At 39.2% G+C, this 16,255-nt stretch overlaps 2 protein-coding genes across 4 annotated transcripts in view; one reads left to right on the forward strand and one right to left on the reverse strand.

Moving 5' to 3' along the window:
- The window catches only part of Lrba (LPS responsive beige-like anchor protein), a 481,883-nt gene that overhangs the window by 207,918 nt on the left and 257,710 nt on the right, over positions 1 to 16,255 (reverse strand). For all 3 annotated transcript variants that reach the window (XM_038347328.2, XM_038347329.2, XM_038347327.2), the window contains exons 39-40: positions 10,677 to 10,823; positions 8,079 to 8,215 (exon numbers count right to left, since the gene is read on the reverse strand). In XM_038347328.2, coding sequence (XP_038203256.1) covers positions 8,079 to 8,215; positions 10,677 to 10,823 — 284 coding nt within the window. The remainder of the gene's footprint in view (positions 1 to 8,078; positions 8,216 to 10,676; positions 10,824 to 16,255) is intronic.
- Positions 3,168 to 4,247, forward strand: Mab21l2 (mab-21 like 2). The gene has a single exon (XM_038347331.1). It carries the CDS (start codon positions 3,168 to 3,170, stop codon positions 4,245 to 4,247), a length of 1,080 nt encoding a protein of 359 aa, XP_038203259.1.

Genomic DNA, 16,255 nt, shown 5'->3' on the forward strand with positions numbered 1-16,255 from the left:
CTAGGTAGAAGTGGAGAAACTGTAGAAAAGGGTGCAGGATGTGAGGAATCTTGCTCAGGTTGGAAGAGGGGAATGCAGTGGGTGCGAGTGTCCCTTAGCTCGAAGATTTGGCAAGCAGAGCTGGGTCAGCCGGCACCATGGGCTTGCACTGGCTCTCACAGGCATCTCTGGCCCTGTGCACGCTGCAGACCTGGCCCCTGGAGGATGTGGAGGAACTCTGCACCTGGGCCTTACCATCAGTCTCCGCCCCGCGCTGCCTGAGGGACTTGTTCCAAGCTCCTCACTGTGGTCACACACCCCGTGGGAGTGCAGCCCTCTGGCCAGTAATGCCTCCAGGGCCCGAACTGCAGAAAGCGCTGGTTACCGGGCGTGGGCTCGGTCCAGCAGCAGCAGATTTTCTGACCAGCGGGAAAGCTGCAGCGGGTTGCCCAGTACTGCTATTTGATCCTAGGAACTCCACTGAAACCACCGTCTCAGAGGCTCGCTAATGCTTACTTTCCATGGTTCTTCCCAATACGTCGCTACTGAAGACAGTCCCTAAGCAATAAATCCCGCTTGATTTTAAAAAGAAAAGGCCAAATTTTTCTTTAGAAAAGAGCCAGCCGAGTCTCCAGCCATCCGGACACACCAAAGACTAAGAACGTATGAAGGGGTAGAGAGCCAAGTGCTTCATGCCAAGCAGAAAGAGAAATTAGCTTTCCAGGTAGCAACTGAGTTCTGGTTGGGTTTCAAAAACACAAGTCAAGCTTTCCTATGGGGGCATTTACAAAAGCCACACACAAGGTTTTGGAAAAAAAAAAAAAAAAAGCTAAAGATTTCATGTTTCCCAGCACATAGCCACACCTGAAATATTATCAACCAAATTCAATTAAAAACAGTCCTAACTACCTGAGTGTATTAAAAGAATGAGAATTCTGACATCTTAAATTCAAAGACAAAAACTCAGAAGCAAGTCAATCACCTTGCTGTAGATCTTACTCTTCCAAAAGTCCTGCAAGGTGGCAGTCACACAGCTTGATGGGGATAATACATAATTCTAAAAAACACGCATGAGTTTCAGTGGGATGCCAGAGGAGGAGGAAGGCCATCTGGGTAATCAATAACAGGACAGTTATGGATTTCTGTCCCAGCCAACTCCTTTAAGAGCAAGAGTCAATTATGAAAATAACCTGACTTTAAACCAGAAGCTGCACTACCTGAGAATATATTCAAAATTAAGGTCACAATACAAACATATTAAAACTTGAATTCAGATTCAATTTTCCTTTCCTTCATTTTAATTTAATTCAAAATGATTTTAGTAGTTTATTTTAATTAATAAGTATAACCTAGTGATGTATACTTCATATAATTTACATTGTTTTAGGAACTCAAGGAATTTCTCTAATTATTGCTTAGTTCTTGTAACAGTAAAATAGTGGCACAAAGATATCTGAATCTAAACTATGAAACAACGATCAAATAACGTATTTGGACTAGTTTTTGTATTGTTCGTTTTCTTCAGCAGCATACGGAAATTACTAACCAGAGATTTACGGTTACAGACCCTCATCATATACCCTATACCCTCCTTCACAGACAACAATCGCTCCAGCTCCTGGCAACAACGGGAGAGGAGGAAGACTTTACTACTAGAGGAAAAAAACAGAAAAAACAGGTATCAAAATGTTAAGTCCTTTCCCAAGCTCCCCTTTCTGCTCCCATCTGCCTTCAAGCCAAAGACAGTTTGTTAGAGTCTGCACTTTGTGCTCAGAGAATTACAAACAAAAGTGAACCTCACTTGAAACCCGGCCATTGCTCCAGCCATAGCCCGAGCAGAAGCCCTCCTAGAAAGATGGGGCTAGAAAACGGGTATGAGCATTTGACTTTTATCTTGTCCTGTTTTCTTACTTTTCTTCCCCCTCCCCCTGATCAAGTGCAGTGTGGTCGCTGCTATGGTTCCAAGCTTGTCTTCTCTCTCTCTCTTTCTCTTGGATTGGCTAAAGCACTGACAGCTTGCATAGGGATTGTAGGAACTGAAGCTCCACCCCCTCAGGATGGCCCAGAGACCATTCATAAACTAAGAGAGAGAGGGAGAGAGGGGGAGAGGGAGAGAGAGAGAGAGAGAGAGAGAGAGAGAGAGAGAGAGAGAGAGAGAGAGAGAGAGAGAGAGAGAGAGAGAGAGAGAGAGAGGGAGAGAGAGAGAGAGAGAGAGAGGTGGGGGGCAGGTATCAGAGGACAGGAAGGAGAAGTGGAGTCTGCACAAGCAACCCAGAGAGGAAAAACCCGGACTCCTTAGGACTGCGCACAAGATACAACGTCAGCAAGGACTTAGTCACACTAAAATAGATTTTTGCGAGGGCCAAAAGTATAAATAACGAGACAGAAATGAGTATCAAGCAACTTGCAGCGGTTTGCACCTAGAGAAAGGAAGAACCCTCCACAAACAAACCAACTCAATCCAAACAACGCCTCCAGTAGGAAAGCAGGAAAACTGCGACGCCACAACCCCTGGGAAGAGAGGAGACCAGCACAGTGAGACCGCGGGGCGTCTGCAAACCTCAGAGTGCGCAGCGGCCTGAGCTGTACTTCGCTGCTCTCCGGGCATTAATTACATCCTTCACTTTCCTTTTGGGGGAGGGTAAGGAAGGCATCACCTACGCTGAGTGAAAACGTCCTACCAGCGAGAGAGAAATTTTAGGATGAACCACTGAATGTTTTGCTCTTATTTTAAAATTTTCTTTGGCACTTATAAGACTTCATTTCCAGATATCTGAGCAATCGTGGCTGGTGAGGACATCTAAGCCTAGCCTCTTGGTAACCTAATTTTGTTCCTCTCTACCATTTCATCCATCTCTCCCACAAAGAAGTTTTTCATCTTTATTTATCCTCGTTTCACTTATCAAAAGAAAGTGAAAAAGTGCCAGCTGGTACTTTTAAAAAATCATATTCTTTTTGATTTTCTGTGCAAGAAAGGGGGGAAAAAAAAGATTTCCAACGAGGGAAAAGAAAAGGCCAGCCGGCTCTGTCACCAGCCGGTCAGCCCAGGTGGAAAGCAAGAGAGAAATTGGGGCCTCAGGGGGAACGCACCGCCTTTCCACAGCCGCAGGGCCACCACCAGTGCGTGAGCCTTGGATCCCTCAACGTATTGCGAGACGCCGGTGTACAGCCCGGACCTGTGCCCCAACATGATCGCCGCTCAGGCCAAGCTGGTTTACCAGCTCAATAAATACTACACCGAGCGCTGCCAGGCGCGCAAGGCAGCGATCGCCAAGACCATCCGAGAGGTCTGCAAGGTAGTGTCGGATGTGCTGAAGGAAGTGGAGGTGCAGGAGCCGCGCTTCATCAGCTCTCTGAGCGAGATCGACGCCCGCTACGAGGGGCTGGAGGTCATCTCACCCACCGAGTTCGAGGTGGTGCTCTACCTCAACCAGATGGGCGTCTTCAACTTCGTGGACGACGGATCTCTGCCAGGCTGTGCGGTGCTCAAACTAAGCGATGGGCGGAAGCGGAGCATGTCTCTCTGGGTCGAGTTCATCACAGCATCTGGCTACCTCTCTGCGCGCAAGATCCGCTCGCGTTTCCAGACGCTGGTCGCCCAGGCGGTGGACAAGTGCAGCTACCGGGACGTGGTCAAGATGATCGCCGACACGAGTGAGGTCAAGCTGCGCATCAGGGAGCGCTACGTGGTGCAAATCACTCCAGCGTTCAAGTGCACCGGGATCTGGCCTCGCAGCGCGGCACAGTGGCCTATGCCCCACATCCCCTGGCCCGGCCCCAATCGGGTGGCAGAGGTCAAGGCTGAAGGCTTCAACTTGCTCTCCAAGGAGTGCTACTCGCTAACTGGCAAGCAGAGCTCCGCAGAAAGCGACGCCTGGGTGCTGCAGTTCGGCGAGGCGGAGAACCGCTTGCTGATGGGCGGCTGTAGAAACAAGTGCCTCTCGGTGCTGAAGACGCTGCGGGACCGCCACCTGGAGCTGCCGGGCCAACCGCTCAATAACTACCACATGAAGACGCTGCTGCTGTACGAGTGCGAGAAACACCCGAGGGAAACGGACTGGGACGAGGCTTGCCTGGGCGACCGTCTGAACGGCATCCTGCTGCAGCTCATCTCCTGCCTGCAGTGCCGCCGCTGCCCTCACTACTTTTTGCCCAATCTCGACCTCTTCCAGGGCAAGCCCCACTCGGCCCTGGAGAGCGCTGCCAAGCAGACCTGGAGGTTGGCCAGGGAAATCCTCACCAATCCCAAAAGCTTGGACAAACTATAGAGTGCTGTGCGGACTGCGTGGAAAGCAACACAAACGGGCATGCTCTCCCAGAACATACACACACACAACGGCAGAAACTCTAAAACACAAACTTTTATGGAAATCACCTGAAAGAACGGGAGCAGGCGGAAGACCTCCTCAATTAAGAAGCAAACAAAAGAGGGCAAATCAACCAAAAAAAAAAATTTACATTCTTGCACAAAAGTGATCGTTTCCTTCCAAACAATGTGAACTTAAGATCACACAAAAGAAGCAATCGGGCTTTGCCACCAACACAAAATGAAACCCAAGGTACATTTTTCAAATCCATGTATGGTAGTTTCCCTTCTCTCCTTCTTTACACCCCTTCCTTGTTTTGGATTGCTAGAATGATTGTCACCAAGTGAAAAAAATTATTTAACTATATGTGAAATTTCTTCTTACAAAGTTTTACTGATGTGAAATGTGTCTCAGTGCCAATGTCAATGTGCCCCTCCCTCCTTCTTGCACCTCTAACCCTGGCCCTAAAATGTCTTGTTGAAACCAGTAAACCAGTAATAAAAATATTACTTTACATCGTAATTGGCTGCTTGTGGGTTGTTCTTGAATGAAGGCAGATGAGATCACTTTCTAACTTACAAGATGTGAGCTTGAACTAAACGCAGGAAGCTTCCATTTGAACTTTGATTTGCAAAGTTTAAAATACAGCATATTCTGGAGAATTAATTGCACAAATCTCCAACAAAATCCTTGGTAAAAAGTAAAGTAAGAATTTTACTCAATATAAAGTAAATTTGTTTTGTAGATCTTAACAGTAACCATATGTAATACTTAAAAATAAGAAAACAGAACAACAAGTTTTTATCCTAAAGTTTAAAATACTAAAAAAGCCTTTCTAAAACTTCTCTACATTATAAATTAGGATTTTTTTATTAAGCTGTAAGTTCTTAAAAATCCAGTACAAAAGAAATGTTTTTGAACTGTTTTTAAATGATGAAGTCATTTCATGTTTTTCCTTTAACCATTTGTTTGCTTCAAGTTTCAAACAGTAAAAATAAATAAAATTAGCAAGTAAATCAACTACACCAATAAATAAATAAATAACTGGTCACTGCACTATTCCTCTCCCCTAGCAACCGGCAATATGAACAATTCAGATTCATATTTCATATACTACTTTGGTTTTTAAATGATTTGCTTATTAATGCAATAAACATGATCATTTTAATAAAATTTAAATAATTATTTTGAATCGACTTATAAAGAAAGAATGTCTTGATAGTATTTTATGACCTAAAATAATTCCAAAAATTTAGAAATAAGGAAAGTACCTTCTTTTCCCTGCTTTACACAGGTAACAATCCCAGACTCATTCCAATTCTTCAGCTCTGATAAATTCTCTGGTAAATTTATTTTATATGCAATGATATAACTATATAGAATATAAGATATTAGTAGAACTGAAAATATCCTAAAGATACAGGTTTGTTCACTTTATGTCCAAAGGACAAGTACCTTCTTTTAGCTTTGATAATGTGAGGTACAAGTACAGGATATATTAAATGCTACTCCTAACATTAAAATTTTATTTGTTAAGTTAGTCTATTTTTTAATTTTTACAAAAGATCTATAAATGGAAGAAAACATCCTAAACAGTGGTTTTCTGATTAAAAAGTTTGGGTGGGGGAGGGTGTGGGGTGCCAAGAACAGGAGGACTAAGATTACTGAACCCTAGGAAACTCCTGGGCTCTGAGCCCCAGGCCACTTGACAGAAGAGGCACAAACTGTAGGCTGGCTGCCCTGGGAAAAATAATTCTGTGTCAGAAATACAAGCTTAGGCCCTACCTTCTCTGAAATTACCTTTGCCCTTTCAATGTGCATACTGCCGTGTGTGTGTGTGTGTGTGTGTGTGTGTGTGTGTTCCTGTAAATATAAAACAAATTCATTGATTCAGTACACTCACTAATTATTGTATCCTCTGAGGAAAATGGTCTGAATTTTGAGACCATATTCAAAGAAAACGAAAGCTACTTGAGGTGAACATGAATCACTTACGACATGGTATTTGCCTGAGAGGGTTAAAATGTTGTCTTAAAATTACTATTTTCACTCAAACTATTTCTAGCATGAAACAGCACTTCAACTAGTTTACAAAAAAGTTATTAAGTCTTGACAAGAAAAAAATTCCCCATATCAATCTTCCCTTTCTTATTTAATGCAAGTTACAAAAGATTTTTAATGTTAAAAATGTTATTGTCAAGAAAAGTGTTAGTATTTACAACACAAAACTTTCTTTTAGCATCAATGTCTATACAAAAATCAAAGATTCTGCCAGTAATTGGCTGAAGTACTTTCAAATATGAACTGCCAAGAATTTTGGTGTCTGGAGAATAGGAAGGTTGCAGTAGAAGACAAATGTCACGATTAGGCCAAAATATCTTATATTTTACAAGCAACAGTGAAAGAAACCTAATTTAATTATGTTACATAAATAAAATAAAATCTTAAAAGCTACGGCTTCCCATAAAATAAAGGAAATAACTTCAAAGAATCTGATCTCCAAGGCTGACAAAGGTTTAATTTTAAAAACACCATTGGATCCTATTTTAGACTTTAAACTATGTTTGTTTCAAAAGCATAGTAAAATATTCTGAATTAAATCAGTCTCCTTTAATTCTGAAGCCATCAGGAATCAAAGAGTTTCAGTAATTTTATTAACCTTTTCCTAATGAAATTATAACATTTTCAGATAATTTAGCATGAGACAAGTACAGAACATTTTAGGCAATAAAATTTCAGAATCCAAGTTTTCTATACACTAGATTATCTGAATTATCTGACTCCAGCATCCAGGGCTATCATGGCCTTCCTGTCGCACAGTGCAGCAAGTCCTGCCTGAATACATGCAGCAATGTGGAAACAACGTGCTCAGAGCAAACATGTACTAAGACAAGAAATGATTTGTCTGCAGAGCTCAACAAAATTGTAACATTTTTCTTAAGAGAATTTTAGAAATACTTCCAAATCATGAAGATTTAACAATTCCACATGACTCCAAAACCACAGAGGGTACGAATAAACTCAGAATGTGTGTATATTATATGTACATACACACAATAGCAAGTAAAATTAATTATTCCATTTTAAACCACTACTCCTTCTATGGGGCACTTATTTGGTTCATTTTCAATAAATTGTTTCCTCAGAACAAATTCCACCACTCACTTTCATTAAATCAACGTTATTTTGGCTTTATGACTATGTTAAAAAACAGAAATGTTTCTAAGTAAAACAAAATTGCCATGGTCTGAAAAGTAATCAAAATACCTCCGAAAGGGGAAATTACATTTTCATTTAAGAATAGGAAATTATGCAGTGCCTTGTAAAAGCTACCACAGGTAATGGGAAACAGAGGTATCAGACCCTGGCAGAATAGGAAGCCATGGAGACAAAGCAAAGGTAATGAAGCATTTGTATTATATCCAGAAAATATATGAGCTAAACTAAACAATTCTACTCTCAAGTTTACTGAAGTTTCGTTGTTTAATTCACTCTGGATCCTTTGAGGCAGAATATATTTATAGACAATGTTCCCTAAGGTCCCTTCCCTCAAAGAACTAATCATAAATGCAATTAAGTGGAAATTGTTTTTGAATTTAAATGAACTTCAATAATCTAACTAGATGGTAAAAGATCTTAAGCTAAAAATAACTACCTTGTAGCAAGCAGAGGCAATTCAGCAAGAGTTTTGAGGTAATCTTGTAAGATTTTTATCAAAACCAATCTTCCTTAATAGGATACACTATCCCATAATAAGAAAAAATTAAACCCCCTTCCCTCCTATCTTCTCACCTTCGGATCAATTTTCTTGAAGTTGGGATCCTCTTCATCCACCTCAAAATATAGTTCAGAGGAGGTGACAGACAGAGTGCCTTTTACTACAACAGAGGGGGCCACAAGCTGAGCTGGTGTGCTCAGGCTAACAGGACCTGCCAAGAGAAAAAGATAAGCCATAGGAGTTGAAATGACATTTTTAAAATCTCAAATTTGACCAGAAATAATATTTACTTTTTGAAATTGTTACTTCTAAGAACAGCATCGCTGACCTCTACACCTTGATATTCCATTCATACAAAACCCAGCTCTGAAGATGCAAAGTCTGGATTCTCATATGATAAGATTTATAACATGCAGTTAACGATAATGGTAAACTGAGAAGCAATTATCTTACAGGGAGTGTGTAAAATGTTGGTCTAATCTCTAGGTAAAACAGAGGCTATGCCTAAATAAGTCCATCTACGTTCTATTAGAAAGCCAGCCTCAGGCCACCAACAACATGGAATAACAGCCAGGGGCAAGCAGGCCTGATAGGCTCCCGGGGCCAGAGGTGACCTTAGAGCTCTGAGGCACGGGTAGGAGAGGACAAGCTTTATGGGTGAAATGTCTGGAAATCCTCTGACGAACCCTCTCCTCTGAAAAAGATTCTGTACCAGGTTCATACAAAACCTCTTCCATGGCACCTTTCCCCCTCATACAAGACTGATAAAAATATCTCTTCTCAAAGTGTCCTTTCCGCCGTTAAATATTGCTCAGTGCCTCCAAATCTAATATTAGTGTAGTTCAGGGACTCTGGGAGTAAACAGCTGGAGGGTGGGTTTCCAAGTGAATGAATTTTTATTGGAATAATCAAATCTCCACAGGGCTTATCAAAGAGACAAATCAGACTGCTACTGAAAACAATAGATGCACTATAGACAGAACAGCATTAGGTACCTTACAGCTAACCCTAAAGTAAGGACTGAAAATAATTAATATATATACATACATACACACACACACACACACATTTGGAGATAGATTCAGAGCAAATATGAAATCCTACAACGACTTCTCATTGTACAAATACTGTACAAAAAAAGAGTCAAAGAGAAGACTGGCATTTATAATTCTGAATTAATATAGTGCCTATAAACAAGGTGCACCTATTCAGGTGGTCAATGGGTGAATAAGTGTTTCAAAATCCAGATGAATTGACATTTCCATCGATTGCTTGAAGTGTGATGGTCCTTAATCTCACATCAATCTTAATGTGTGCCAGTAGGACAATGGGAGGGGATGCTCTGCGGAGATCAGAGCAGGCTTTGCCCTCTATTCCCAATGTACAAATGCATTGTGTTTGCAGATGGGGAGCAGATAGCTTCAAAACAGTCATGATTTCCCAAAGCTCATCCCTGTAAATGGATGAAATAAGCATCTATGTGTTCTTTTGCTGTCTCCTTTTGCCCTCTGTACATTAGCATGTAATCCTGAGCAGAAATAACATTTTTTCAATCATTCTCAGACATTCAATTACAGGGTAAGAGACAGCTGCAGAAGCTGGTGCAGTCTAGATTCTACAGAAGACCCCTGACAATTTCCACTTCATTTCTAACCCACACCACTTTATTAGTGTGGATTACTTCTTAATCCCATTGCCATTGCCAAGATTATATAATTAAACTCCCTTTCACCTCTATTACTGTGAGAACATATCGTCAGTCATAAGAATAAAGTAAGAAGGAGATGGATAAGTGGATGTGGAGGGAAAGACCAGAACAGAGAACCCTCCTTCACCTCCATTCCCATCACAGGTCCCTTAACAGGCACACTCCAATTAATTTTATTCTACTTTGAGAGGTTTGCAGTCATGAAAGCATTGCTTTTCAAAATCTGTTTGCCCTGCAAGGTAGCACAAGGTTGGAGGTGTATTGTCAAATGAAAGCTTTCAAATACCTTTTCTCTTAAAATCGCTGCAATGCAAACTATTTAATTTTCACACATAAAAACTGTGTACTTTTTTCGTATTTTCCTCAAGAAAAATAAGTAATTAATAATAATAATTATAATCACAGACCCCAAAGGTAAAACATCTTTTAATGAATGACTTAAAGCCAAACAAGTGGATGTTTTTTTGTGGAAAATAAAAGTGAGAATTTGCTAAGTAAAAATCAAGATTCCTATATTATCAAACTGCATAAATCCCATGGAATTCTTGGGGTTCACTTTTTGAGTGACTTTAATGTATTTCCCTAAGAGTCTATATTTAAAACAAACAGACTCCAATTTTTGCTTAGAAACGGCTGGCATAATTTCACTTATTTTATAGAGTATAGCAATTTCCAAAGGATACATGCAGCAATTCTGTTGTGGCTGCTTTTAATTTTTTTGTCTCAATGAAAATTATACATAAAAGAAAAAGATCAGGAAGGTCAGAGGACTGGGAAGAATAAAAAAATAGGAGGAATTATAGCAGATGAAGGGAGAAACACTGGGAAGAACAAAAACCAATTTCTAGTTAATGTAATTGTGGATGTAGGCTTGGTAGTCCCAGTGGTCACAGCTGAAAAAGTAAGTAATTAGATGCTCATTGTCCCAGAGCCAGCTGAAATATCTGCGCAGCCACTGAATTACCGGCAAGATTCTCTAAATCTTTCTCATCCACGGATGACAGAGTATCGTCGTCGCCTTCCAGGAGGGCCTCGTTTTCAGAGCTCTGATTTCCTAAAGCCTGACTCTTGATGGACTGTTTTCCTTTAGCAAGGATGTCTTCATCCGCGGCTGAAATGAAAAGGAAACAGAGCTGTCCATCAGCAGTGGAGGAACACTCGGGCAGAGCGGTAGGGCTACAGGAAGGGTAGGTAGTCAGAGATGGCCAATCTTTTATACAGTCACCCACAGTGGGTAAAGTGACCAGGATGGCACACACGCTCCTTCTGACAAACTCGATTCCCCATGCTAGTGTAATGTTACCCTGAACAAGCACCTTAATCCCATTAAATCTGACCCTTGCACTGCTCACCCAGCCATTTATTTACTTATAGTTACGGCAGGAAAGGATTCCAAAGCAGCCTCCCCTCCCCCGTAATTTGTTCTTTAGTGGAAAAAAAAATCAGAACCCAATCTAGGAAACAATGCTTATTTAATATGGAAAAATAATGAGGAGCCATTCATTCCTCTGAATATATTACACTGGAATGTATTTGTAAAGGGCCAGGGAGTGTCCAGAAGAGTGGTCAGCGCTAAGGGGGATCACCAGCCAATGAGGATGGAGGTGCAAACCCCAAAGCCCTCTGGGACACTAATAAAGCTCCAGCAGCTGCATTTCGTTCTTCATTCCCTCCTCCTCCTGCCCAGGGCCCTCGCCCACATTTTTACACATCCTCCCCTGCCCACAATACTAACACAAATATAAAGAGAGATTCTGTAGCAGGCAAGCAGAGGCTCCTCGCTCCCTCCTCTGCTGTTTAAACTAAAGGGCTAAGACACCCCGGGGGCAATCATAACAGAACAGTAGGCTGAGAGGCTTCTGGGCAACAAGGCCAGGGAATGAGGGGCAACTGAACCAAAGAAAAGAACTGCCTTGCAGCTGGAAGGCAAGCACCCGAACCTGATGTGGCTCACTCTGGTGCTCCCAGCCGACAATTTTCCCCAGAAAAGCCAGCAATCAGATAGGGCTTGTTTGAAAAACCTCAAAGAATGGTGTGTCTTTCCTAGCCTTCAATTTCTTTGAATAGTGTCACAGAAGAGAAAGTTCAGGAACCTGTTTCCAGCTAGGGATGTGAAGCACCTGATCCGCCCAGGCTGGGGCTACTGATAGGGAAATCCAATGGTGAGGCTTTTGCCCTGCCACGGTTTCTGCCCAGTATAAGGTTCAAAGAATAAAGCCACGGTTTGAAGCGACCTTCTGCAACCTATGGGTTGCAATCCCTCTGGGGGACGCATATCAAATATCCTGTATATTAGATATTTACATTACGACTCATAACAGTAGCAAAATTACACTGATGAAGTAACAATGAAATAATTTTATATTTGGACGTCACCACAACATGAGAAACTGTAAAAAGGGATTTAAGCATTAGGAAGGTTGAGAACCACTGGTTTAGAGTGATGTTTTATTTTATATTTATTGTGAATTGTGTATATCATTAACATGTAACATTTATGGCACCAAATGGAATAAGGAAGTCATAGGAAGAAATGTTCTGTATTTAGCTTTGAATGCACTGTACAAGTAAATAAAATTTCATTTTTTTCATCTCTGCAATATAGCATAGTAAGGTGTATAAATGGAAATCTCAGTAAATATTTGAATAGTTTAATATTAAATGTTCAATATTTAATATTAAAATTTTTTATTTTTCAAAACCTACAGGGAAACATACCAATTATTACCATTTTAGAAAAAAACAGCACTATGGTTCTTTAACATTTTTTACATTAAGTAATATAGATTCCCTACACTAAAATAAAAATTGTGTTAATTCAAACAAGATCTTACAAACATATAAGCAACTTGACTAAAAAAAAAAAACCAGAACAAAAACTGTCTAGTGAGAAACCCAAAAGAAAGCATCTAAGCTCCCCTTACACATTAAATTATAAGACATTTTTGTTCACCAGTTAGATTTTGGTACAGAACTGGTGTGCTACTATCTTTTTATTTTTTTTAATGTATAACTCTCTTCAAAGCAAAAAATACAACAAATAAGGATAATATTACATAGCACTTACTATATGCTCCAGAGTGATGAAAATATTTTACACACTTAACTCATTTAATCCTTAGGAACCTCCTAATTCCTCGATTTCAGGTAAGAAATCAGACCCAGGGAGGTTAGGTAAAAGGACCCATGATGACTGCAGACAAGACACAGAGACAGGCAGGTGTCGCTCGACTTTGAGGTCAAGCCCCTGTCGCACACCAGCTCTTGGACAGAAGAGAGCAAAAGAAAAGAAAAACCACTGTGCAAATATGAATGTCTTTTTAATTTACTAATTCTTTGCTTCTCGTGGTGAATTCAAAAGACCAAGTAAGAATTACGAGTTAAAAAATTCAAAAGCTAAATTTGACTGATATCAAACGAGAGATAAAGTATTACACCTAGTACATCCTATAGGATGTATATCAAACTATAGGACTGATATCAAACGAGAGATAAAGTATTACATCTAGTACATCACTGCCATACAGATCATGAAGTAAACCAAGTTTATTTGAAAAGGAAAGCCATTTAATCTGTAAATATTTACAAAAAACACAGTTCTTGGTAGCAATATGCAATGGCTTAAAACAGTTCGATAAATAAATTCCTTCCTTTAAATAGCCGCTAAAAATATAAAGTGCTATCCTACCCAAATGGGATTTGAAAGTTTTTAAATATGTTCTCATCATGCTGACTCATACTAAAACAAAGCAACTTTTGAATTAAATAGTTATGTGAAAAAATTTCTGTACTAAAGTGTACTAAATGCATACAAAGACCCACTTTAATTTATTTATTTACTTATTTTTACAAGCCCAGATTCTGGAATTGTTCAATCTCAACTGAAAAACCTCTTGTCTTAGAAAATATGCAGCTTACTGATATTTAGAATGGCTTTCCTGTAATTAACTCCCCCTGGAGGATTTTAAGCGAGCAGCAGTAAAATTACCAACAGTTCTCTAATACACACCACATGCGCGGGGCCCCGTCCTCGGTGCTCTAATAGCCTTCTGCTATGGAATTCTTTCTTCAAAATTAGAACAAAACTTTCCCAAGCATAAAGTAAAAGATAATTGTCATGTTTATATGTTCTAGGGAAGGATCTGTTTTTAACTTACATTTGCTTTTTTAGTCAATCAACAATGATAAATAAGTATCAATTATTCTGAAGTATAAATGCCTAATTGGATGAAAATAGGAACATACTGTTGTTTCAAATTTAAAGTGTAAGTCAGATAATTTCTAATATTAAAAATTTTTATTGAACATGATCATTGTTCATATTTTAATAACTTAACTAACTACATTTATCTAATGCCATATTTTATTTTAATATTTAAGCTAAATTAGTAATCAACTACATTGTTACACAGAATTAAAGAAGTTCATTCAAAGTGGCATCATTAAAATATTTTTACTTCACTGAAGCTAAGAGAAGCCTAAAATAGAGGCTGGTGCCCAAAATACAAAATTCACGTTCTTGAGAGAAAGGCGCCATCATGAAGTTATGTATCTATACATCAGAACAGGTAAGTAAAATTAAAGTATATAACTGTAAACACAGGAAATATAAATTTTCTATCAAACATCCACTGAGCAAGAACAAGAGTCTTCCGTAGTCCATGTTACAGGGAAAGAGGTTTATGTCTTAAGAAAGAGCTACTTTGTTTCAGAAAACAAAATTACAGTTGGATTAAAGATAAGACATCAAGCACATAAAATGAATATGGGCATCCATGAGTGTGTTGTGAAGCAAATGCTGTACCTGTACTCTGAGCAGTGATACACAGAGAATCTCAGTCAGCTGTTATCTTCTCTAATTAGACCTTCTCTAGAGTTTATTTCCTTAGGGCTTCGAGCCAATAAAAAATACTCTAGAAAAACTGCCTGAAAGTGCAAAGGATAATTTTTTTAATCCAAGCACTCACCCTAATGATAGTGGGTTCCCTTAAAATCTTAGATATAATACCTAGTGTACACTGATCCCATAGAGAGAACAACAGTAAATAACATTACTGAAACTACCAGGAAAAAAAAAAAAAAAAAAAGTCTGATTTAGGATCTTTTCATGGTTTGTCACCCTTAGGAATCCAAGTGGGTTTTAGTAGCATTCTACATATTAACAGCATACTCTTAAAGCTATGCTAAATACTCTACATATACCTCTAGCATCGTGTACACTCTTTACAAACAAAAATGTCTCGAATGAAATCAGATTCTGGTACTAAACAGCTTTAACAGTTTAGTTACAGAAAAATCTATCATTTAAACATATCTTACATGGCTTTTGAGGATTAAGCTTCCCTGACTTGAAAACCCACCGGGTCCTCGCTAACCTAGGCCTCAGTATTGTGTGCTCTTCCTTACTCAGCTTCCTTATCTCTAAATGAAAAGGCGAGACATCTGACACACTCTGATCGTAAAGAGCTGCCACACCGGACTCCGAGCACTGGAAACACGTGAGGAACCATCATGACAGACTTACAGCAAATTTGAAAACTGTAAATAGAAGAAAATGTCCTCAAGAACCAAATGCCCATCCTTCCTTACTGATGCTAATACCCATGAACAACATTTACTCTTAAGAGAAAATATTAATTTTAATTTTAAAACATGATTCAGCTTCTACAAAGTTAAAAGAATCACGCATTATAACACGACTTTTATAAATAGCCACTTTGGAGGGTCTCTGCTTGAAAAATTACCTAAAGCTCTTTTCCCCAAGCAAGTTAATGTGAACTTGGGAAGGGCAATTAAATTGTCAGAATTAAAAAATTTGTTTTTAACTAGAAGGTAGCCAGAAGTAGAGTCATGGGGCTGGTATTGATCGAGCCAACAGAGAACATCACTCTTCAGGTATTTACTCTGCCACCTTTACACCAGAGGCTTTCCTTCAAACCAAATCAATCTGTAAAAAAGATGGCTCGCACTACCAAAATACATCACTAATATCCAGTGGCAATTCTATTCGGATGCCTTTCTTTAGTAATAATAATACAACTCAAGATGTTCCAAGATTCTGCATTTTTAAAATGTCTGTCTCCTTAGATAAATGAGTTATAAGTAAAAGAAGTCATAAGCGGTGTAACACCCACACAGCAGCCACGGAACAGCTCCTACTGCGTTGTAGGAAGTATTCAAAGACAAAATTTTACAGTTAACACAAGACCAAGATTGAATGTCAACTTGATAAGTTATTTGACTTAAAATCAAGTTAAAAATTAAACTCTTTGCTCATATCATATTAGTATAAATTATGCTGACATCAAATACACTACAATCTATATGTTGAATTTCAGAATCGTGTACTTTGTCATTTAAAATAATACAAACACACAAATAATAAAATATAGCTTTTATATTTTTACCGAAGACTATACTAAATGGGTATCTAACATGCAAATAATAAATATATTGTATCAAACATAATCCATATCCTTAATTATAATACTGCTGAGGGACACACATTTGACTGTTTTTTAAAATAAATGTTCTATGCATTTT

The sequence above is a fragment of the Arvicola amphibius genome, chromosome 11 (assembly GCF_903992535.2).
Source record: "Arvicola amphibius chromosome 11, mArvAmp1.2, whole genome shotgun sequence".
NCBI classification, from domain to species: domain Eukaryota; kingdom Metazoa; phylum Chordata; class Mammalia; order Rodentia; family Cricetidae; genus Arvicola; species Arvicola amphibius.